The following is a 24,454-nucleotide window of genomic DNA, read 5'->3' as shown; positions in this document are numbered from 1 at the left end:
AAAGCCTACAAGCACCATAAAGTGGTATTAGCAAAAGGAAAGTTTGCATTAGAGGGAGTCCATTGATATGGATATGGTATTGTGGAATTGGTATCATGGAAAATTGAGTTAATCATATCAAATACAATTGTGAGAACTTCCCACCATTTAAAAAAATTTTTTTAACGTTTTTATTTATTCTTTTTGAGAGACAGAACATGAGCAGGGGAGGGGCGGAGAGAGAGGGAGACACAGAACCCGAAGCAGGCTCCAGGCTCTGAGCTGTCAGCGCAGAGCCCGACGCGGGGCTCGAACCCACGGACCGTGAGATCATGACCTGAGCAGAAGTGGTACGCTTGACCTACTGAGTGACCCAGGCGCTCCCGCCATCATTCTGTTTTTGTTTTTGTTTTTGTTTTAAGGCAAATCATCAAGAGAGGACAAGGAAAGACAAGGTGACAGATCTGGAGGCCAGGAAACAGAAAGTCACTTCAGGATAGAAGCTTTGTCTGCCTCTGAGGACCAACACGTACTGAGTCTTAACTATTTACTTATCAGGTTTCTACTGGTGCTTTACGGCACAGTTCTTCACATGACGTAGGCAAAACAAGCCATCAGGCGGACAATGTCATTATTCCCTTTTTACAGATGTGGAAACTAAGGCTTAGAAAGGTTACATCTCTTTCGTAACATCATGCGAGGAGAACAAGAACCGGGCTTTGCATCCAGGCCTCTCAGACTCCAGGGCTCCAGCGTGGAAGCCCACGGTAGGCTTTGTTAGTCACCAAAATCCCACCTGATTAAAAACCCCCAAGGTAGGCTCGAAGGACTCAATGTGCTTCAGGAAATACTAAGGATTGCATCCCCTACGCTCTTCCTGATACGTGTGTGTGTGTGTGTGTGTGTGTGTGTGTAATTTCAAACACAAATAAAAAATATCTTAAAAGCTGCTGTTTAGAAATTCAAACCAAACCAAACCAAACAGAATTTCTGCCTTGAGTCTCTCTGCAAAGCTAATTTCAGGAGACAATGAAAGGAGAGTTAGAACCACTGACAGGAGAGGCGCCTGGGTGGCTCAGTCAATTAAGCTTCTGACTCTTGACTTCTGCTCAGGTCCTGATCTCACGGTTCGAGCCCCGCAGCACGCACGTCAGGCTTTGCAGTGACAGCGCGCAGAGTCCCCTTGGGATTCTCTCTCTTTCTGCCCCTCCCCCACTGGTGTGCGCGCTCATGCGCTCGCTCTCAAAAGAAATAAACTGAAAGACAAAAACAGAAACACTGAAAGGAAACAAGCCCAAGAATTGTATACTAAGCTCCTGTCCTTCATGAGTAAATGCAGAAGCCACACGTTTGTAGGAGCAACAAAGTAAACCAACCTACCCTCACTGCAAGCACACACTCTGAAAACCAAAATAAAGCAAACAAAGAGCTTGAAGATCTATTTCAGCTGATGAATAAAGAGGTCAAAATTAAAAAGCCTAGAATGGGTAGTTGTTATGAAAGACCTACTGATCGCTCAAAAATAAAACAAATGTAGAAGGCAGACTTAAGAAGTCTTTTTTTTTTTTTTAATTCTTTTTTTTTAACGTTTATTTATTTTTGAGACAGAGAGAGACAGAGCATGAATGGGGGAGGGTCAGAGATAGAGGGAGACACAGAATCTGAAACAGGCTCCAGGCTCTGAGCTGTTGGCACAGAGCCCGACGCGGGGCTCGAACCCACGGACCGTGAGATCATGACCTGAGCCGAAGTCAGACGCTTAACCGACCGAGCCATCCAGGCGCCCCTTAAGAAGTCTTTTAACACAATTCTTTGGAAAAGAAAAATAATGGCAAGAAATAAATTGTTGCAGATTATGACATTAAACGTGAAGAAATGAGCATTGGGGGAACACTAAATAAATGTAAGCCAAGTTCAAATAGCAAGGAGTCAAGGGGGAGAACCCCTACTACAAGATATATTTATTTTTAAATATCAGCTTTATTTTAAAAGTGAGATCTGAAGAACTATTAAAATTATTTTAAAATCCTTTTTTTTTACCTAAAAAATGAAATATAGAAACTAAAAATTAAAGAAAGGGCAGCGATTTTTCCACAACACACACATACACACACACACACACACACACACACACACACACACATCTGGATGACAAAATTAGTTGCAAACAATACAACATTTGAGACATAAAAACACTGAAAAGCACAAGGAAGCACAATGTAGCTGAAAGATGAGGCACTGTCTATAATGAATATCTAACAGCATGAAACGTTTCCATCAAAATGTGTGGATCAAAGACTGTACAAAAAAGTCACTGGGAGACCCACACTACTGAGGTAATGCAATCCACTTATTTCAGAAGTACTATAAAGGGTTTGTTTACATAATGGATATAATTTAATCACATTAAAACTTATCTCCTACAAAGAGTAATTTCTTTTTCTTAAGAATCCATGGATCAACTACAGAGTTTTGAAAGAAAAGTTGCAGACCTACCGAGCCAAAAGGAAATCTCGGTTGCCTTAAGGAAAAACAATACCTCACAAACCGCTAGTGTGGTTGGTTATCTAACCTCATTATCTGACCACAACACAGTGGAAAGAAAGGTCAATAATAAATCTCCGTAGAAACAAAGTTTGTTAAACATTTAAAAGTATTATTCTCAATTGTCATTCTATCAAAGAGGAAGCCCAAACATCATTAGAAAATAATGGCAGTCAGCCAAAAGTGTGTTCAGAGGTAAATGTAGAGCTTAAAAAAATCATACTAATGTAAAAGGAAAAACAGATGAACCATGATTCAACCAATAAGATTAATAAGAGAATGAAGAGTGTTCTTAAGGAAAGCAGGATAGATATTAAAGCGATAAAAAAAAAGACAAAGGAAAAACAGGAAAACTTTGTTACTGATTAACAAATCCAAGAACTGACTTTTTGAAAAACAAGAATAGCAACAAAACATCTAACAAAGAAGATAATATATAATATATGTATCTTATATTAATATCAGATATATATTAATTATGTTATATATAACATAAAATATGCAATTATATTACAGTTCTACATAGAACTGTATGTAATCATTGGTTAATAAATTTGAAAATCTTATGAAATGTACATGGTTTGGGAGGATATAGATAAAAAAATGAAAAATTTATCAAAGAATTATTTTTTAGAAAAGGCTTTAGGGACAGATCGTTTCCTTCAAACTTATAACAACAGTGATCACAAATGTCTCCAGAGAAGACAAAAAGATGCAACATTTCACAATTTATTTTGTGACTTTAACATCACTTGATCAAAAAACAAAACAAAACAAAACAAAAAACAAAAACTGGCAGAGATAGAGGCAGAGTATTTATCGGTCAACCCAAACTGGGGTGAGAAGCTTAATTCTTCCTTTAATATCTACGCTACCATATTCTTGAGGGATAAATGGGGGACAATAAAGAAAGAATACTTTAAAAGATTCTCTTTATATTCCGTAAGTGCACAATTAATATTTTCCAGTTGCTATAACAATATGGAACACACACACACACACACACACACACACACACACACGTTATTCAGTGAAAGAAACTATAAATCTCACTCAGGAAAATAAACACAAAGGCATATATAAAATATCCTAATACTAAACCAAAAGCATACTAAAGAACCAAATTTCATTCATAATATAAGCAGAAATAATATTTAAAAAACTATTATCCTAATAAATCACATAAATAATTACAATATGAGGAACTAGATACTAAAAATCTCAACGGATACTGAGAAAACACCCAAGTTCTATTTTTAACAAAACTTTTGTAAAGCCAAAAATGCTGTGCAGCCACATGAAGAAAAGCAGACATCTGCAAAAAATGAAACAACAGTTCAAAAAAAGAAGAAGAAAGAAAAGAAAAAAAGAGAATCCAGAGAAAATCTGGAGCTAGACATGAAAGCTTATTGTCATTCTCGGTACTTAGTATTTTAAATGGTAGCTAATATAATAGAAATACTATTTATGATGATATCAGCTTCTGTATTTGTAATACTTTCCATATGCCCACATGTATTTAATCCTGGCAACAATCTGGTGATCCTGGGTTATTACCCCCACTTTCAGATGAAGAAACTAAATTTAACAAGGATAAAAAACACCATCTTCCCTTGTTCAAGGCAACTCAGGTAGTAACGGGGTAGAGGTAGGATCGGAATTGAAAAGTCAGCCTGACTGCAAAACCCGAATTCATAATAACCAGTTTGGGGATAAGAAAAACAAACCTAGAAAAAACTCAAATGAACAGAGAGATAAGTGTTACTATAGTCAGAATCCGCGTATATATCCACCCGGTCACAAAAAAAACCCAAGGTAATGAGTTACAACATAATGTGAATTAAAGGGCCAGAGAAAAGAAAAACATAAAAAAAAAAACCAAAAAAACAGTATCTCTGTTATCTAAGAGCAATAACTAGTTAAAGGCATAATGGTAACAGCAAAGCATACAAATATTTACTATTCCAAAAAACAAATCTAAATCTAAAAGTATGGAATTAAATACAAGCCCAAGATGTTATGTTGCCAATAAAAGATCTGAATAATTCAGGGGCAGATTTTCTTGAGCGGGAAAACCAATGGTTATAAAGAAGCCAAGCTTCATACAGTTGTCAAACACTGTCACTGGGGTTGTTTTTGGAAGCACGGCAAAATGGTTCTAAGTTTTTCCTGGAAAAGCAAACAGGTAAAAAGGCTTAAGAAAATGTTTAAAAATTGGAGTGATACAGTAATGGCAAAAGAATTGACAGAATGATACACAGAAAACTCTAAAACAGACCTTAATAAATTCAATGACTTGAGCATAACACAAATTGTGTTTGGAGGCAGATTACTTAACACATGGCATTGAGTAGATAGATCTCTGTAAAAGTTCAACTTAGAGCTTCATGCCCAATGCCAAAATAAATCCTACTTGGTCAGACATTCATGCTGAAAAACGCAATGAGAAAACCCTAGATGAAAGTGGAAGTTGGTAATTAAGACTTAGAGACAGGACTCTGAGATAGGAAAGGACTATCTAACCTGAGCTCTTAACTGGGGGCCCATGGATTACTCTGGGGGTACGGCAAATCCCCTGCCATCTGTGTGTTTGGGCTCATTTTAGGGGGAAAACATACATAGCTTTCATAAGCATACGTAAGTTCTCCAGAAGTTACCAAAAGATGAGTCATGGCTAACTGACAAATGTATAAAGGGCACAGATAATTGACTAAATAATAACGAGGGCACCTCAGTGGCTGCATCGGTTGAGCGGTTGAGCGTTCAACTCTCGATCTCAGCTCAGATGATGATCTCACAGTCTGTAGGATCGAGCTCCACATAGGGCTCCGTGGTGACAGCACGGGGCCTGCTTGGGTTTCTCTCTCTCCCTCCCTCTCTCTCTCTCTCTCTGCCCTCCCCCACCTCCTCGCTCATGCACAAATGCACTTTCTTTCCCTCTCAAAATAAATAAACTTAAAAAAACATAATGAAATAATGAAGGAAAAAAGTTCCCTATATCAGAACAATCTGAAGCAAACGACAAATTGATAAAATATTTGTAATAACTATGGCCAGGGGTAATATATAGAGCATAGAGTGATAAGAAAAATTAATAAGAGATCAGTAGTTTGTAGAGGATCCACAGCATTACCGCCTTTGTGAGTGACTTGGAAGCATGTCTCTGAAACTCAATTTGAATATTAGTTTCTAGAATTCAGGAATTTCTCAATACCTGATTTCCAACAAGGGGACAAAGATACCACCCACAAAGACCTAAGACCTTCTTTGATCTAATCTTGCTTGGCTGCAGGTTAGAGAAAGCATTATGTGGTTAAAATAGGTAACGAGAGGGGCACCCGGGTGGCTCAGTTGGTTGAGTCTGACTTCAGCTCAGGTCATGATCGCAGTGTTCCTGAGTTCGGGCCCCATGTAGGTTCTGTGCTGACAGCTCAGAGCTTGGAACCTGTTTAAGATTCTGTGTCTCCCTCTCTCTCCACACCCTTCCCTTGCTCATGCTCTACTCTCTCTCTCTCTCTCAAAAATAAATAAACATTAAAAACATTTTTTAAGTGGATGACAAAAAATAATGGAGGAAAGAAGACAGAATGAACAACAGATCTGAAGGGAAAGTGACATGCAGATTGAAGACAATAAACCAAAATATTTTCAAAATAAATACATTGTATATGTCAAGAATATTTGGAACCAGCATCACGGTATTAGGATTTATTGTTTATTCAATCATAAAACAGTTGCTGAGTTGCTGAAAGTCAACTGTGTAGAGAGATTTTTGATTTTTGTTTCTATATTTCTATGTGATTTGTATTTTTTTTTTTTTTTTTTTTACCAAGAGTTTGTATTACTTGAGTGGTAATAATCTGATTTTAATGTGGTCCTATTGCTAACAATATTGGTGGTTATAGGATTGCTCTTCTGCGATCTTTCAGTGTTAAATATTTAGTGCCAATGGAATCAGTGAAAGGCTGGCAACCTAATTTTGCCAAAGGACGGCATCATTTCAGACAAGTAAGGCTTTATACCAAAATGGTGCCTAATTTCCAAATAAGTCACTTAAAATTAAAAAAAAAACAACTTTATTTTCAAAATAACCTATATTACATTATCAATATTATTTTCCTGTGCCCCGTGATCCTTGAACACTCTCACTAAATAGCAACTCTACAGACCAGATGGTCTCTGGGCAACCTTCCAATGTTATGATTTCTCAAACTGATCACAAGTATTTGATATGCCAGGTATGGTGTTGCCTATAATAGAGAGTTCTAGCACAATGAAAATTATACAATTGAATACATCTGCTATGGCAATGAGACTATTAGATGTCAAGTCCAATGACACCTACATTCAGAGCAATGAATAAGAAATACAGCATGACTAATGTGATCACTCCCAGATCATGCTCTCTCCAGGAAGCTCCCTCTTTCATTCTTTCAAGTTGGGTAGAAAGGTTTCCAATAGCCAAATAACAAGCAGACGCCTCTGAGAGCCTGTGTTAAATTTCGCTCAATTCTCTTCCCTCCCTCCCGACCTTCCCTGGTTGTGTACTGAGTTTTTCAGATAAACCAGCCTGTCTACCAAAAATGGAAAATTGAGGCTTTCACTGGATTCTGGAGGAACAACTTTAAACTTCGAAGGGATGCCTAGCTTTCAATCATGTAGGGGCGTGTTTCTAAATATTGGCAGAAATCTAAAAAATATGGATTATTTCTCCTCATCGTTTGGCCTGCTGTTATCTAAGGCTTGGTCGTGGTGACAAGCATTATTGGATGAAAAAGGGTTAAACTCAGTTAATGCTGCAAACAGTAACTCAGTAATAACTCATAAAAACCATGTATAAATTGGGTCACCCTTATGACTCTTGTTTCAGCAAAAATGCTACCATCTCATTGGTGGCCTTGCCTACTCCTTTTCTTATTGGCCATTATTCACTCCTCCCTACCCTTAGTAAGCCATCGCTTTCTATCACAATATCACCCTTTGTTTTCTTTTCTTTCTTTCTTCCTTCCTTCCTTCCTTTCTTTCTGTTTTTTTTTTTTTTTTACTTTTTAATGTTTATTTTGAGAGAGAGAGAGCATGCGTGTGTGCGCCTGCACGCAAGTGGGGGAGGGGCAGAGAGAGAGAGAGAGAGAGAGAGAGAGAGTCACGCTCTGAAGCAGGCTCCAGGCTCTCCAGCTGTCAGCACAGAGCCCGATGTGGGGCTCGAACCCACGAGCCATGAGGTCATGACCTGAGCCGAAGTCGGACTCAACCGACTGAGCCACCCCGGCGCCCCAGATGTATTTTAGATCTAAGCACGGTGCCGGGCGCACACACGGAGTTACATCAGAATTATGATGCTAACGATTGCAGCAATGACTGTAAGAGGTATTGCAATTTCCCAGATGGGGAAAACATGTTCCTTTCAAAATACAGAAATGATAACAAGTATGACTCAGTAAGTATTTCTCGAATGAATCAATCGACGTTCAGAGTTAAGACTACATTTGTTGGCATTTACACCCCACTACCAACAGCTACCCGGATACTTATTCATACTTCTGAATAACTAAAGGGACACTTCCGTCTCTCCATTTATTCATTTACTCACTACACAGATTATTTGGTTGCTACTATGTGCCCAGCATTGTTCTTGGTGCTGCTGGGTCTACTGCAGCAACCTGACTTTCAAGACAGCTTACAGTCTAGGGGGTTTTTCTTACTGTGATCTGTGGGCCACTTGCAATGGAATCACCCAAACTATTTTGAGAGCTTCAAAATCTACATTTTTAAACAAGATTCTGTAGGACTCATACACACTCAAGCTGAAAAAAGAATCTTCAGAGTAGAGCTCGAATCCATTTTCTGTGAAGTCCTCCTAAATCACTTCTATGGAAGGTTTTGTCACCCTGCTCCAAACTCATGGCGCTTAAGCTTCACGGCCGCCATTTGCAATGAACCACGTCTTGTGACTGCTCTTAAAACAGAAAGGAGATGTGGTTCTGGCATCACATCACCTTGATTTCAACGTCCAGATCTACCGCTTACCACCTGGATACCCTTCTAAGCCTCTTTCCACATCTGAAACAGGGAGATAATGCCTACCTCATAGCAGTGCTTTGAGGACTAACTGAGACAACCGATAAAAGCCCTCAGCTCAGTATCTGGCATAGAGTGAGCATTCGGTGAAAGCTGCCTGCTGTTTTTATTTTTCATCTCAGTTTTTGATTGTACCTTTTTTTGCACTCCCATGCACTATGTCCACACTCAGTTGAGGCCAACGGCAAGAAGACTCCTTTGTCTCATCTATAGCATATTGTGGTCAGGTGCACTGTGACTTTATGGGCTAGAATGACACTAACATTATTTTTTCTGGGATATGCAAAGAACATAGAACTTTACTTCACTTGGGTCACACATACGGTTACTCAGTAAGGTTGAGAATCATCGCAAATAGAGAAATGAAAATCCAAGATGTTAAGAAATGAGCCAATCTTCTCAGCACAAAGTGTCTTTTTTTTTTTTGTTTTTTTTTTGTACAAGTTCTCTTCCAGGTATCACACTTGATTTCACTATGAATTTGTTGCTTTGAGCTTTTGACAAATCAAAGGCCATAATCAGCTTGTTGGGGTCAGAATGAATAAATCTTCATGCTAGTGAAATGACATGCTTGTCAGTCTGTCATTTCTGCTTCTCTTATTTACGTTTCCATCATACGGACGGCAAAAGGTATCATGATGAAGATTCTTCCAAACCAGAGAAGAAAGAATGCTGGAATCAGCAAAATACAAAAAAATAATAGTGTCACTAGGAACAATTTATCCTCTTCTGGACTAATGAAACAAAAATATCCTAGAAGTAAGAAATTATAGGTGAAGACCATGCGGTTTACATGCAAGACTGATTCAACACTCAGCTGAAGAACACCTGCCACAAAAATAGGGTTGAGGGGCACCTGGGTGACTCAGTCGGTTGAGCAACCGACTCTTGATTTCTGCTCACGTTGATCTCACATTTTGTGAGATCAAGCCCCACCTCGGGCTCTGTGCTGACAGCATGTAGACTGCTTGGGATTCTCTCTCCCCCTCTCCTGCGTGCATGGGTGTGTACTCTGTCTCTCTCAAAATAAATAAGTTTTTAAAAAATAGGGTTGAGTTTTAACTGGGTTTCAAAACAGAGTTTAGAAATATATCTGAGAATGCCCGAATACAAAGAGAGTGATATTTGATGAAGCCATACAGGAAGTCATTTTGCAGAAAGTACTGAAATATGCCTTGATTAAAGTGATTAAATTAGCAAACTATTATGTGAAACTGTACTGGACCCGGAAAAAAAAAAAAGCAGCTTCTCGTATTCTTAGCAAGAAAAATTATATTTGATAGTATTTGGGGTGTTACCATAGACACTATCAAGAACAAAAATTTCCTGGCAATGCATAACATCCACAAACCTTCAAGAGATTCAATTTAAATACTCAATTTTACATACTTCTTGAAAACCCACTAATTCATTAGATTTTCTAAGCAGTCTTCTGGGGTAAGTGAATAAAAGTCAATTTGCTATTAACACACTATTTAAATTACAGCGCATGGCAGTAGACGAGCAATTTATAATGTAAATAAATCCTTATTCTTTATTTTCTCTCTCTTTTTAAAAATGTAAATGGTCTCAGCCATTTACAGCAAGCATGATCTTAGTGAACAGCACTTGCTAAGGATTAATTAATTAATTAATTTAAGGCTAAATTAATAAGTAATTAATAGATTGCTGAAGGAGCCAGTGCGCCCAAACACAGGTCTTATTATAAAACCTGTCGGCCCAGGGATCTGGTCCCATGGGTCTTTATGCTTCTTTCAATTCTCAGAAGCCCATGGAAAGAAAAAAGGGTATCTGTTTCAATAAATGGTGCGCAATCCACCCAAGAGCTCAGCTAAGAAACTAGAACTCAGCCCTGAGGTTTTCTTCCCCCGCCCCAAAGCACATTATCTAATTCATTCCCTGGTTGCTCTACCCGCTAAACAAACGTCAGATTGATCCACTTTTTTCTGTCTCCATTATTGTCGCGCTGACCAAGCTACCTTAATCTTTCCTGAACTATGGCACTAGCTTCCAAAATGGCGCTTGCTTTGCTCTAACACCAACAGCTCTCCAAGGAGAAGTTGGAATAATCTTTACAAATTTTAATCAAATCTTCTCCTTTACAGACTCCATAGACCTCTATCATGTTTACTTACTATGACACCTTATGTGATCTGAACTTTTCCAAATCTCCAGCTCACACTAGTCCTGCATATCTTCCTATTTCTCAAAGCCAATAACCGTATTCCAGTTATGTGGTCTTCCCAACTTGCTCCTCCCTCTCCCTGGAATGCTCAGTCCAGTTCTCTACAAGGGAGCCTTCTTATATTTCAGGTCTCAGAAAAATGTCACCTCCTCCAAGAGATCTCTCCATTGCCACTCTAGACAAAATGGTTCCTTTCATCAGATTACTCTCCAGTATTCTACTCTGTTTATGTTCTTCTTAGTACTTATCATTTGGTTTCCTAAAGACTGCCTCGCCAAATAGGGCCAAAGTTCCGGGTATGTCAACCCAGCATTCAATGCACAATGTCTAGCACAGATATTGACAACTAGTAGACCATTAATACATGTCTACTGAATGAATGAATGAATGATTCCATCTAAGCTCTATGTTACCAACACCATATTTTCTCTACACACCTTACGGAGATGAGAAAAACAAGATTAGAAATTTCTTTCCAAAATCGCTTCTCACAACTTAACTCTTTTCTCCCCCCTTGGGCTTAAACTATTTTCTCAGAGTGGTGTCATTGTTTATAGAATTTTTAGGCATCGTGTCCTTTGAGATGGAATTCTTGTCAAGGTGGTGGGGTGGATGACATAGCATAGATAATGATATAATTACTATAAAATGAGTCAAATCCCAGAGGACAGGTCTTTCCCATTTTCAATCTTAAATAGTGTTACCGCTTAGGTTAAATCATAAATCAGGTATTTATAACATGAGACATTTCTAATATAACATATGACCTTGAAAATGATGTATATAAGCAAAAACTCTGGGGACTGTAACCAAATTAAGAACTACTCTTCTTAAGAAACGATCTTTAGTATTACAGTAATAAAAGGAAAATACGTTCAGTGAATACTCCATTTTTCTAAAATAAAGCTAAGCAAAAGAAGCAGGCAACAGTCATCTAATCACTTCTTTGTCTTCAGTTCAGTCTCTGGGCAACTCAACTATCCATCCACCCCTTCTTATCCATCCACCCTTTTCCTCATCTCAGGAAGGGGATGGAAAACACAGGCTAAATCTCAAGATAACACAAAGCGAATGAACCTATTGGCTCAGGCTTTTCTAGCAATAAAGGACACCTTTGGAAGCTGCAATGTTTTAAACCATTAACTACTAGTTAGGTACAAAGTTGAGTCCAGTGAATACTGGCTTCCACATAATTTGAACTTGAAAAGTGCTAGGGGACACAGTGTATTGTCTGTGTGTATGTAGACATAACAAAGCTATTTTCATGCACAGTCCTGGCAGCAGGCCCGTGGTAACTGCTCTGTGGGTCTGGTTACAATTATTTCACTATAGGGAATAGTCCAGGACAGTACATCCCTTCTCTGTCCGCTCGGCCTCAAGTGGCAATGTGTGCTGTTTTTACCTCACGAACCTCCTTTTTCAGCTCTCCTCCCTGATTACAGTTTAAGTCTCCCCACCCTCCTCATGCTATATATCCCAACCCTCCATGCCAGAAATCTCAGCTAAATTCTAAGCCCAAACTACAACATTCTAGAAGCTTCTACAACATTCTAAAAGCTCTAAGAGCATGGGGGAAAAGGGAGTGTGTGTTAACTCCATCCTCACTCTTGGAATCACAGAGAATCTGGGCAAACATACCTGTATTGTGCATGTGCTTCTGAAGTCCTACTTGAAATCAGTAAAACTCCCCTACAAGGAAAGAGTGGATAGATTCTCTATTTTACCTCAACAACCATTTGTCTCCCCGCCCACTGCAGCATTTCGTACAGGGGAATGTGGCCTTTGGGAGTATTTTTAATGGAACATTTTTACTGAAATGTGTTTTTAATTAAAACAAAACAAGGAAGATAAGAAGAGTGTACCAGATATCAGGCCTAAGATGCTAACCCCAATATTTAGAAATGTTTACGTCTATCGAATCCTTCTTATGTGGTCTCCTCCCTGCAAGACGGTCAGGTCTAGATCTTTGAAGCCCCTCAATTAGTTACTTTAACTCAACTTGCTAAAAACTTCAGGCCCCATCTCAACTGTCCCAGGTATTAATTTCTCACAATTGCTGAATCTCAAATATTTGGAGCATTTCCTCATTATTTTTTTCCCCCTGCATCGGAAACATACTTGGTAAGACAGAGATTATAATGAAAGGGAGAGCATACCCATAGAGTGGTTGACCATTGGTAAGTGCATAACATTTATATAGATGGACCTTTCGGTTGATAAGAAATACAGATGGTGAGTTTAATTTCCGGAGAAAAGAATTTCCAGGATGGTTCTTCTGAAATCAACAGCATATGGTGTGAATCATCTTGTAGTGCAACACGTCTTTAATTCTTCACACATTGACCTTTCCATGTCTCACGTTATCCCTTCCACTAAAGATCAAAGGTAGAGGGGCTTCTCTTGGAAGCTCAGGGAGGGAATAACATCATGTCTCTATTCTCCCCAAGTTCAGCCCAGTTCTAAGGGATCATAAGTAAACTGGGTAAGGAATGAGCTGAGGTCACGTGGGGAGAAGTCACTAATCGCTACCGGCTGGAGGCACTAAGAGGTAAAAATGACGAATATCTGAAATTGAACACTTCTGTTCATTTCCCTCGTACAAAAAATAAGAAGGTTGGACTAGATGGGCTGATCTAATGTTTGTATGGAATTGACCTTCTGCAAAACATTGTGCTTAGATGTCACGAAGGATGTAAGAGTATCACGGCGCCAGTGTTCCAAGCTGGATCGTGGAGGTGGGCCATTTCTATTTTCAGCCAAATCCGGCACACTCCACAACCTTTCCCCCCAGACTGATTTCATTGGCTTTCTTAAATAGCTTGTGCATCCATGTTAGTGTACATTTGCCTCCCTTTGAAGGCAACTGACATGTTTTACAAATATTTGAAATATGCCCTGCTTAATTCACTTAGCATCTAGCGTGATGCTTTAGAATATTTTTTTTTTTTTTTTTTTTAGTGTACTAGATATTTGTTATACACAAATATAAAGGCAGGAATGTACAATCCTTAGTCTCCAGGAGTTTCGGCCTCACACTGCAACGATAAATTAGCTAGTGCTATATTCTATCTATATAGGTCCTATAATCTGTATTCTACAAATACTTATAGGATATGTTCCAACAGGACATTTGAAATAGGAGAGAACAGGGAAATAATAAAATAAAATAGATGAGCCCACCTAGAGATGTGTGTATTGTACGCCCATCAAGTTGGCTAGGAAGCATACCAGAAGCAGGTGACATTCTGGGTATATTTTTAGCACCGAATGACAGCCCCCCCCCTTCAATTTGTTTATTTTCTGAGTTTAGGTGTAGCTCTGTTAGACGTTCTCAAAGGAAGGTATCCCTGAGGCTCCTGAGATACGAAATTGGAGGCAAATGCTCCCAGGTCACTTCAAACAAGGATGTGTGGAAGATTCTTTGCATCAGCACCCTCCTTTCTCCAAGTCCTAAACAATTTTCAAAGTTTCTATCTGACTCAGTCCCTTTAACTGACCGTTCGCTGTACAACATTTCTTGATTGCTAACCATAGGCTACTCAGTTTACCAGTGAGAAACCATTTGCAACTCAAGGCCAAAAGGTGTCTTTGGTAAACTTAAATTTTGAATGTCCTGATTTAATGCTGGTATTCAAACATAGGGAAGACTCTACTAAATTAGTTTCTCTTTGCTAATGCTTACAGCCTCCGGTCTGGGAAACTTCAGTAAAACAGAGTTTAAAAATCTGAAGAGTGGATTTTTATGAACGTCAATTATTGCCATTTTTACTTAATAAACCATTTTATAGGCAACATCATTTGCTGGCAACTTTCTTGTCTCTTCCCAACAGGGCTATGGTAACTGGCAATATATCCCAGCATTGAGATTGCGATGCCAAGCTCTTTCGACACGTGACCTGGCCTTCTCCTGTGCTGCTCACCTAAAACTGTTAGTCACGTTTCACTCTTTTCTTTAGGTAAGAAACCTGCTCCCGGGACGCGCGTTTTACTTGAACTTGCTGAATTATGCCACACAAAAAGACATCACTTCAAGCAGCAACGGCCCAAATGATAATTAGTTCACCTATAATCACTGATTGCATAGTCCCTGTTCACCCGGCTGAAAAACCAGAAGATTACTTCCAGATCCACAAAATCGACCTAATTGAAATATTAGAAACCTCTGAACTAATGCATACAAAGAGTACCCCAACACAAAAACAGTGTCCTCTCCCGTGTTTTAAGATGACAGGATTTTCTCTTATTCTGAAATTGCTCCCGGTTTTTAGAAGGGTAAAACACTGACAGCTTTCTGCACCCAGGTGACATCTTGGGGAACAGGAGGAAACTGCCTTATTTACTAGAAAGGCAAAGTTTGTGATCAGACTGTCAGAAGCGCCTGTAGCGATGACGAGGCTCAAACTGAGGCAGAATAGGAAAAGGAGGCAGATTTTCGAGGGACTGAGAATCCTTCCAGTCTTGGGTGCAGTGTGCTTTCACCCGAGGGTCTGGGGTATGCTACAGGGTCCTCTGTGGTAACACCTGTTCTTACCCACCCTTAGGAAAAGGATGGCCTGGGGGTCTGTCCTATGAGCTCTCGCAGCAGTTAACTCAGGACCAAGCTTTGCTTGAGCTCAGATAAGAAATCTGCACACTTTGAGCTGATCTGTTTCTATGTTTTGTATCTTTTTTTTTTTTTTCTTTTCTCTTAGATTCCTAAGAAGGTTTTTTGTTTGGGGGGGCGGGTAGGGAAGAAGCTCTGAGTGGAAGGGCGCAAGAAGAATCAAAATGGCAGACAGGCCAATGGTTGAAGTATCCTCCAGAGGAAGACTGTCCTACTGATGCCGACGAGCACCTGGGATGCATCGAAAGCAGGCTGCGGGGGAGGGAGGTCAGGAAGTGGCAGTTTTCCCTGAGTGATTGTAATCTAGATGGAATTGAATTGATTGATTGAATCTAGATTGATTGAATTGAATTGAATTGAATTGATTCAATCTAGATTGAAATCTGCCATTAGGAGAAATGACAATACCCCCTAGAGCACGGGGACAGCTGGGGCATGCTGGGAAATGGGGACCGCAGTCCCCACTGGCAGCTTTTTACCCCCAACACTCAGCCTCACCCTACTCCCTGACCTGAGCAGGCGATGCTTAGCTAGAGTGCTGGCTGTGCCCCGGGGCAATGCTGCCGCTTTCTCTTCTCCCTCCTTAGATCAGGCTTTTCAGCTTGTGAGAGGAAAGGTTGAATCTCCAAATACCCAAGTCCAAGACTTGCTGAAAAGCACTAGTAGATGAGGACATCCCCGGGGGGGTGTGGAGGCTGCTGAGTGGGTGAGGTGTGTTTGCAAGGCTTCGGCTTAGCTTTTGAACAACTGAAGCCTTGGCTTACTGTCATCCAAGCTCTGTGCTGTCATTTCTTAGTTCCAGATACTTTTGATACCATGCTGGAGGCCCACAGCTTATTGATCCAGGTTTATCATCAACGTCTGACCCACTCTTTGAATACTCAGATGTCCCCCTCCTAACCTCCAGCATCACTTACGGGAAAAGATTGGCCCACTGAACGAGTTACGTGGAGTTACAAGGCAAGGTTTATCCAGAACATTTTATCTATCAGTCTATTTACCATCTACTTTGGCTCCATGATCAGACCGTACTGCTGACAATCTTCAATTAACAGTGGATCTTTCCACGTAGAGGCTGTCTGGCCCCCTGCCTCCCATCCATCACAGTTGCGGCAAAAATTAATCTTTAAAAATGCTCAGAAGGCAAAGAGCGCGAAAACAGATGGAAGGCTTTCAGGGTGTTCCCAGCCCCAAGGCAAACTTAGCCAACCGAGTGCGCTGCTTGAGGCATAAAAGTGAGGATTCTCCACCTGAACTTAAATAGTGGTTACGAGAACTGTTGAAATATTAGTGGTACGGTAATATCCCAAGGAACGGAGTATCATGTATATCTGTAGCCACCGATACGGCGCTTAGTTACTAAGGGTGAGATGACAACCATTTCTGGAGGGGAATTAGGAAGTGCTCGATCAATTCCTGACTTTCTTCTAATTTACTATTTTGTGGGCAAATACCCCAGAATCGCAGGATGAAGCCAATATGCTTTTCAAAGATCCAATTAGCAGTCACCAACTGAAAAACAGGATACTTAGGGGCGCCTGGGGGGGCTCACTCAGTGAAGCATCCGACTTCGGCTCAGGTCATGATCTCGCGGTTCGTGGGTTCGAGCCCCGCATCAGGCTCTGTGCTGACAGCTCAGAGCCTGGAGCCTCCTTCGGATTCTGTCTCTGTCTCTGCCTCTGTCTGTCTGTCTGTCTGTCTCTCTCTTTCTGCCCTCCCCTGGTTACACACTTGCTGTCTCAAAACTAAATAAATAAAACATTAGAGGAATAGACACCTAACAGACACTTCTGTGGCCAGAACTGTCCGGTGAAAAGTTGTCAGGTGAGAATTTAATAAGGTAAGTGCAAGTTCTTTGCTCCACCCCAATTTTTAACACTTTAAAAGATACAACGCATTGCAATGATTCTTATTTAACCTCATCAAAAAGAAAGCAATACAGACACTCGTGTGAACTTGGATATCTCTCCACGTCAATTTTTGGCAAGGGGTCAACAAAAGGTATGGCACCCACTGTATGTTCTGAATGTTGGTGTCCCCACGAAATTCGTATGTTGAAACCTAATGCCCAGTGCGATGGCGTTAGGAGGTGCGGCCTTTGGGAGGTGTTTAGGTCATGAGGGTGGTGCCGTCACAAAGAGGAGACCTCGTAAGAGACCCCAGAGAGCTCCCTTGCCCCTTTTTTTCTGCCATGGGACCCGCCTAGGAAGTGGACCTTCCCCGGACACCCGATCGGCCAGTGTCTCGATTTTAGGCTTCCCAGCCTCCAGAAAAACGAGAAATAATTTTTGTTGTTTATGAGCTACTTCATTTACGGTATTTTGTTCTAGTGGTCTCAACAGACGAAGACAGCCCACATCCGAAGCTGTGTCCTTCTGCCCGTCTCGGGCTTTCCATGGCTTATATTTCACTCTTTCCATATGACATGAGGGCCCGACTGCCTTAACACAGGCTCTCTGCCTTAAAGAACGGGCAGCTACAAACGTACTGAGACTGAGCGAGTACTGTTCTTACTGAAGGTCTCATCATCATTCTTGTGTTCTTCTCCTGTCATCGGCTATTGCTCTCCGTCTGGGTACAACTAAATGGAAACATCATTCTATTCCTCCCTGGGACAGGGGTGCAAGGCTATTTCTGGAAAAACACTTACGTTCTTACTTCAGTTGCTTTTATGATCCTCTTGTAGGAGGGCATCAGAGTGCAGGCCCACAGACCCTTTTCTAAAATTCTTGGACCTGATGTATTTGGAATTTGACATTTTTTCAGATATGGCATCTGGAGCATAGGTTATACAAAACTTCCGGGGCGGGGTGCGGGGGTGGGGGGAGGCTCTGAGCCAGCACGTCAGAATCACATACGTTAATATTTGTACGGATTTTCACGATAAAGACAAACCACCTCAAGTCAGTTCAGGGCTTTGCCATCAAATGAGTTTTTGTGCCAAATTTGCAAAAGAGCTTCCAGTTTTCTTGGCATTTTGGGTTTTGACATTGAGGGTAAGAGCGTGTAGATCTGTACGAGGTTTTGAAAGAACTAAGATCCAGGATTCCCAAGAGTGGAGACAAATTTACGTTGGTTAAGACAGCAGAATCTGTTGGTGTTTTACAGACAGAGAGTGAGGCCTACAGCACAGAATCTAAGGGGCCTTTCAAGGGGATCTCTCAGACACAGAATTTGACCACGTGCAACAGGACTGAAGGTGGGTGGGTTGTTCTTGACCCTGAGCTTCATTCAGTCAAATGACCTTGACATAGTCTGTCCCCCAGAGGGAGCGCTATTGTCCTGGAATCCGAGCCGCCTGGCTGTTCTGCAGGGAAAGGGCCCCTGACTGTTCTGAGACCCACAGGAACATTCCCAGACTAGAATAAAAACCTCAACAAGGCAAGAGGGTTGGAGCCAACTGGCATGCCTACACCATGACTCCATAATAAAGTAATTACACAGTTTGATTTTTTAAGGATATAAAAACCAAAAAAAAAAAAAAAGAAAAAAAAAGAATTGCTTTTTTTTTTTTTTTCCTTGATATCGGGGGAAAAAAATTCTTTTTAAAACCCTAGTCTTTGACGTTTGAAAGGTCGCATTTGGAAGATTCTGCTCTGGGTTGTTGTGCTAGGGATCATATAGTAGGGAATGGGTAAGTTGTCCTTGAGATGAGGGGTTGTCGCCAGCGGAGACAATAGGAAGCTAAAGGCTTACTTGGCTTCCAGGGCGAGGGCGATGATGCCCGCAGCCATGGGGGCCGAGGCCGAGGTCCCGGTGTGGTTGTCTGTACAGCGTTGCCTCAGATCTGTGGTAATCTGGAAGACAGCAATGAAACATTTAGGGAGCTGGGGTCAATGTGAGTCACGCGCAAGTCGAAAGAAATTTACTCATGAAAGTGGAACGGAGGGGTGCCGAAACGGTTGTTTTAAATGCCTCGTTTTGCACTCCTGACCATATCACTTCCAGAAGAGTCGCCTGTGTAAATCGACTTTGCAAAGGGCAGCCTGTGGAAATGGGACTCCGCTTCCGTGAAAACCAGGGTCAGGACTACGGTGAGTCTTTGGCTCGGAACGCGGGGGTTATGCGAGTGTCCCCTTAAATTTTACCCCCAAACGCTCGCTTGCCTCACCCCAGACCCAGCTCTAGTTAAGACTAAAGCTCTTTCATTACCCCAGCACTTTCATAAGCAGGTTATGTTGAACCGACAACCAAACACCGAGTTAGGCACTGGGAGCATAAAGGCACACGATCTGACCCCTGTCCTCCCAGAACTGATGCCTTGGGCGAGCTGCAGGTTTTCTGTTTTGTTTTGTTTTTAATTTTGTTTTTAATGTTTATTTATTTTTGAGAGACAGACCATGAGCGGGGGAGGGGCAGAGAGAGAGGGAGACACAGAATCCAAAGCAGGCTCCAGGCTCCGAGCTGGCAGGACAGAGGCCGACACGGGGCTCGAACTCACAGGCCAGGAGATCGTGACCTGGGCCGAAGTCGGACGCTCAACGGACTGAGCCACCCAGGCGCCCCGAGCTGCAGGTTTTAAGCAAAGCCGAGCCCTGTCATGCAAGGAACACTGGTTTAAGACCTCCTCAGAGATTTCACGTGAATACTAAAAACACGGTTGAAGCCCGGTGCTTGATGGGACAGCACTAAGTGCCTGCCTGTATGTCACAGAAGGAGATTAGCCATTTCTCCATTTTTTTAAAGCAGAATGTGAGACCTAGGTCATTGTTTTCCTCTTGGTTTGAATCTGGTTCACTTGAGCTGTGGCTGAATAACACGTCCACCAGCGAGAGCAGCGGCCCTCAACCTCTGTTTCAGGATCATCTCACTTAAGGGGGAAAACTGTTAAACTGAGAGTCTCCGCGACAAGACAAATTAAACACTACGAGATACAGATTCTGCAAACCACCGAAATATCTACGATTTAAAAAATCCTCCCTCCCCCACGAGCATCCACTTCTGCCTCCTTGGGTCTCATATCACTCCTGCTGGGAACACACAAGGCTCACGAGATGAGCTGGTGATCTCCTTGCGGTTACTGGAGGACGGGGATTAAGCTTTCTCTGGATCCAGACAAGGGTATTGCCTGTATTTTACAGACAGGGAAACTGAGGAGGAAGGTCATCAGAAAGGTGTGGCGGGGTAAACGCGGCTGAAAACCAAGTCCTGCTTCTCTGAGATCCCCTTCCAGAGGAGGGGGCCGATTGGCTGATTTGGAAAGAAATTTGATCTTCACAGGAAGGAAGTGCCATGTAACTCCTTAGAAATGAGCCCTCCCCTAAATATTTCCTCAGCGTCCCATGCGGATGTCTGGATGGACTATTTAATTACCTAGGATGGCTCTAGACTGACACGCGGGCTGAACTAGCTTCATCCAGGGTCATCGGTTCTCATGGTCTTTTCTTTGTTCCTTTGGACACTGTTAAGGTCGCCAGATGATCCATGCCAATAGGCACGGATACACACAAAGTGGCAGAATGAACAAAAATAATAGAACCATAGAGATGTGGTGGTGGAGGTCTAGACTCCCGACAGTCTATCTGGCAAGAAGGCGAGGTTTTCTCTCGATTAACAGACTTGATTAACCAGCCACCTCCCAAACCTCCACACCAGTCGCTTAGAGGATGTTTGGGTAAACAGAGCCCTTGCCCACTTCTGCCGAAGAAACTTTCTGGATTTTTAATTGTTGACTTTGTTATTGTTTACAAAATGTTTGTTTATTTTGAGAGAGAGAGAGTGAGCGAGCGAGTGAAGAGAGGGAGACAGAAAATCCCAAGCAGGCTCCACGCTGGCAGCACAGGGCATGACTTGGGGCTCGAAGTCACGAACCATGAGATCGTGACCTGTGCTAGAACCCAGAGTCGGATGCTTGACTGACTAAGCCGCACAGGCGCCCCTAATTGTTGGCTTTAAAATGTATTTCTTTGGCTTTTTGTTGGGGTAACAGACACATAACACCAATTTACCCTTTTAACAACTTTCAAGTGTCCAGTACAATATTGTTAACTATCTGCAGGCTGCCTTACGACAGATCTCTAGAACGTTATCGTGTATGAATAAAACTCCACCCGTTAAACAACTCTCCTTTGTCCCCTCCTCCAAGCCTGTGTTCTACTTTCTGTTTCTATGAGTTTAACTACTCTAGGCACCTCCTATAAATGTAATTACACAGTATTTGTCTTTTTGCGTGTGCGTGACTGGCGTATCTCACGAAGAATAACGTCCTCGAGTCTCATCCATGTTGTAGTATCTGGCAGGATTTCCTTCGTCTCAGGCTGCACAATATTTCGTTGTATGTATTTGCCGCATTTTATTCATCCATCCATCAGCGGACATCTGGGCGGCTTCCGTCTCTCGGCTATTGTGCCCATGGGGCTGCAAATATCTCTTCACAATCCTGTTTTCAATTCTTTTGAATGTACAAGGAGAAGTGGGACTGCTGGATCATTGCAAAGGTATTTCTAATTTTTTTTAATGTTTATTTATTTTTGACAGAGAGAGAGGACAGAGGGCGAGCGAGGGAGGGGCAGAGAGACAGGGGGACACAGAGTCCGAAGCAGGCTCCAGGCTCTGAGCTGTCAGCACAGAGCCCGACGCGGGGCTCGAACCCACGAACCGTGAGATCATGACCTGAGCTGAAGTCTGGCTCTTAACCGACTGAGCCACCTAGGTGCCCAGCAAAGGTATTTCTAATTCATTTGAAATCGTGGGTAAATTTGCAGCCTGGTTTACCAAACACCCGGTCAGTAAGTCAAGGCATAAGGACCCCGGAGCAGTCTGTTCCCGAGTCTCCAGACATTCCGTTGTTGAGAGATGGCCCTGTGTTCTGCTCACTTCGCCTCCCCTTCATGGCCACGCTCCTTTGCCAGGTTTTCTTTTTTTTCAATGGCTTGTGCCTGGATTCAAGATTTTTCACGATGTCTTCCCACTTGGCTCATCTTGCTTATTCCTCAGCTGGATCAGACACTTTGGATGCACAGAAACAAATCCAGAATAAACACTCCAAGTGTGTGCAATGCTTTTCGGGCAGATAAAGAACCACCTCCGGCCAACCTCAAACGTGAACAATAAAAGCTTGATGACGTCGGGTCTGCCGTAGGAATATGCCTCATCCCCATACGGTCACCAGGTACGGACATACACGTTGCGGGCTTAAATGAAAAGCTGCTCCGTACTTTTCCACGCAAACACCAACCAAGCGTTAAACGCTCTCGGTGTGGGCAAGCGTGTGGAATATTCCACGTCGGCGTTGTGCTTTCATTCATTTAGGTTTTGCAATCACCTTAACTAAGTGAAACTTGAGTGGTGAGAGACAGTGAAAAGGGGTGGAGCAGGGAGGTGACGGGGAGGAAGGGTAAAAGGAATGGAGAGAAAAGAAACGAAAACAGCCTCACTCCTTCGCATCCCCGCTTTAAGGAGAAATTCCAGCTGGGTCATTTCAAGAGGAAGTGACTGTCAGTGGTGGAAATATTTAGGTGTAAATTACCACAAAGATCTGAGGCAGGGTTTTCGTCATTAAGAGAAGCCAGAGTATCAGGGAATTTTTGTGTCTATCTTTAGAAAGAAAAGGCAAGGACCACCAAGGAGCATGCGATCTTGAAGAAAAATGATGTCCCGAAAACTGGAACCACATGGGGCAACCCCATTAAGCACAACACACGCACGCAAGATCTGACGGTGTGATTTCAAGGAAGCGTGGCGTGGAACAGTAGGCCCACATCACGGAGCAAGGAGTCCAGAGGGTTCTGTATGTGAAAACGGAACAAGAAAGCTCTTTCCGTTCGGACTCCATTTTAAAAACTGTCTCAAAATTGGGTTTCAATCCCGGTGGCCCATCTTGCACACTCCAAGCTCTCTCAGTTCGCTACCCAAATCAGAAACAGAATTTTCCTCCACGGAACTTCTCTGATCGCTCAAGAAAATATCCTTTCTGTCCGTCAGAGTGAGGCAAACAGAAGACGACCCCAGGCCTCGAGCCAGATCAAAGCTGTCCCGGTCAGCAAATTAGATGTTCAGCCTGTCTCATGGATGAGTTGCAGATGGTTTTTTGGACCCCGCCAAGCTAGGGATTGTCATCTTTATTTGGTGCGAAGGGGTGGGTGTTGTTCAGGTCCAGTCACGCTTCCTTCCGAGCAGAACCACAACTTTTTCTCATCGTAAGCTCTTATTTCCCATTATTTCACATTTCATTAGTTGGGCTGATTGGGTCTTTTATTCCAGCCTGTTGAGGAAATTCTCCAGGGAATCTCAGTTCTGATTGACTTTGGCCACGAGTGACAAGCCTTAATAGCAGCCCTGCAGTGAAGAGTTTCTATCTCCCTGATATCTCGCGATCTGTTTTATTCTGAAGGTGCCATATTGTCTCCTATCTGGGAAAAGAGCAACCGAACAGATATTTTTGAAACACGAAACGATCCTACTGTCTGTTAGGTTGAATTTGTGTCTGGTGTGGATTTTGATTTGGATCAGAAACATGCCAGAAAAGCTGTTTCAAACACAGCCATGGGGGGAATAAAGGCAGAAAATAAATCTTCGATGTGTCAGTGAATAAAATAGAAGAAGCCGATTTATTAAGCACAGCAAAATACAAGGGAATTGAGGACCAATTAGTGCTTTCTGTGTTCACCGAAGTCTGGTACAAAATTCAATCATGACTGACGAGCCCACACAGAATTCCAGTCCTGTGTTGCCACGGGAATCTGTAAATGCAAGTGCAAACGCGAGGCTTTGCCTACAAACGTGAGGTTGTTATCACTGGAGGAAGATGCCATCTTAGATGATTTTTTATGCCTCCCAAGTGTCCAGCTTGGTTCTAGGTATAGAGCGGAAGCACAGCATTCATTGGCCAAGTTGAATCACTAACATCAAGCTCCCGTATACTCGTTTTGTTCTATAAACTCCCCCAATTATCAGGAAAGGCTTCAAGGTTGCTCCTTTGTCGCCTCTCCAGATAAAAACTCACATAAGCTCACGAGCAACCTACAAAGGGTATGAGTGTCTATGCGTATATATAGCCCAGGGGCTAAAAGTACAGCTGTTCCTTACAACTACTGTCGCCACCACAGGCTGGACTGCTTCTCAAA

At 42.1% G+C, this 24,454-nt stretch overlaps 1 protein-coding gene across 4 annotated transcripts in view; it reads right to left on the bottom strand.

Annotated features, from left to right (window-relative positions):
• PCSK5 (proprotein convertase subtilisin/kexin type 5) overlaps positions 1–24,454 on the bottom strand; it is a 450,831-nt gene that overhangs the window by 225,871 nt on the left and 200,506 nt on the right. For all 4 annotated transcript variants that reach the window (XM_078436932.2, XM_078436933.2, XM_078436934.2 and 1 more), the window contains exon 9: positions 19,086–19,186. In XM_078436932.2, coding sequence (XP_078293058.2) covers positions 19,086–19,186 — 101 coding nt within the window. The remainder of the gene's footprint in view (positions 1–19,085; positions 19,187–24,454) is intronic.

Source organism: Panthera onca, chromosome D4 (genome assembly GCF_046562875.1).
Source record: "Panthera onca isolate mPanOnc1 chromosome D4, mPanOnc1 haplotype 2, whole genome shotgun sequence".
Lineage (NCBI taxonomy): Eukaryota > Metazoa > Chordata > Mammalia > Carnivora > Felidae > Panthera > Panthera onca.
Note: the sequence above shows the minus strand (reverse complement) of the source record. Positions and strands in the feature narration are given on the sequence as shown.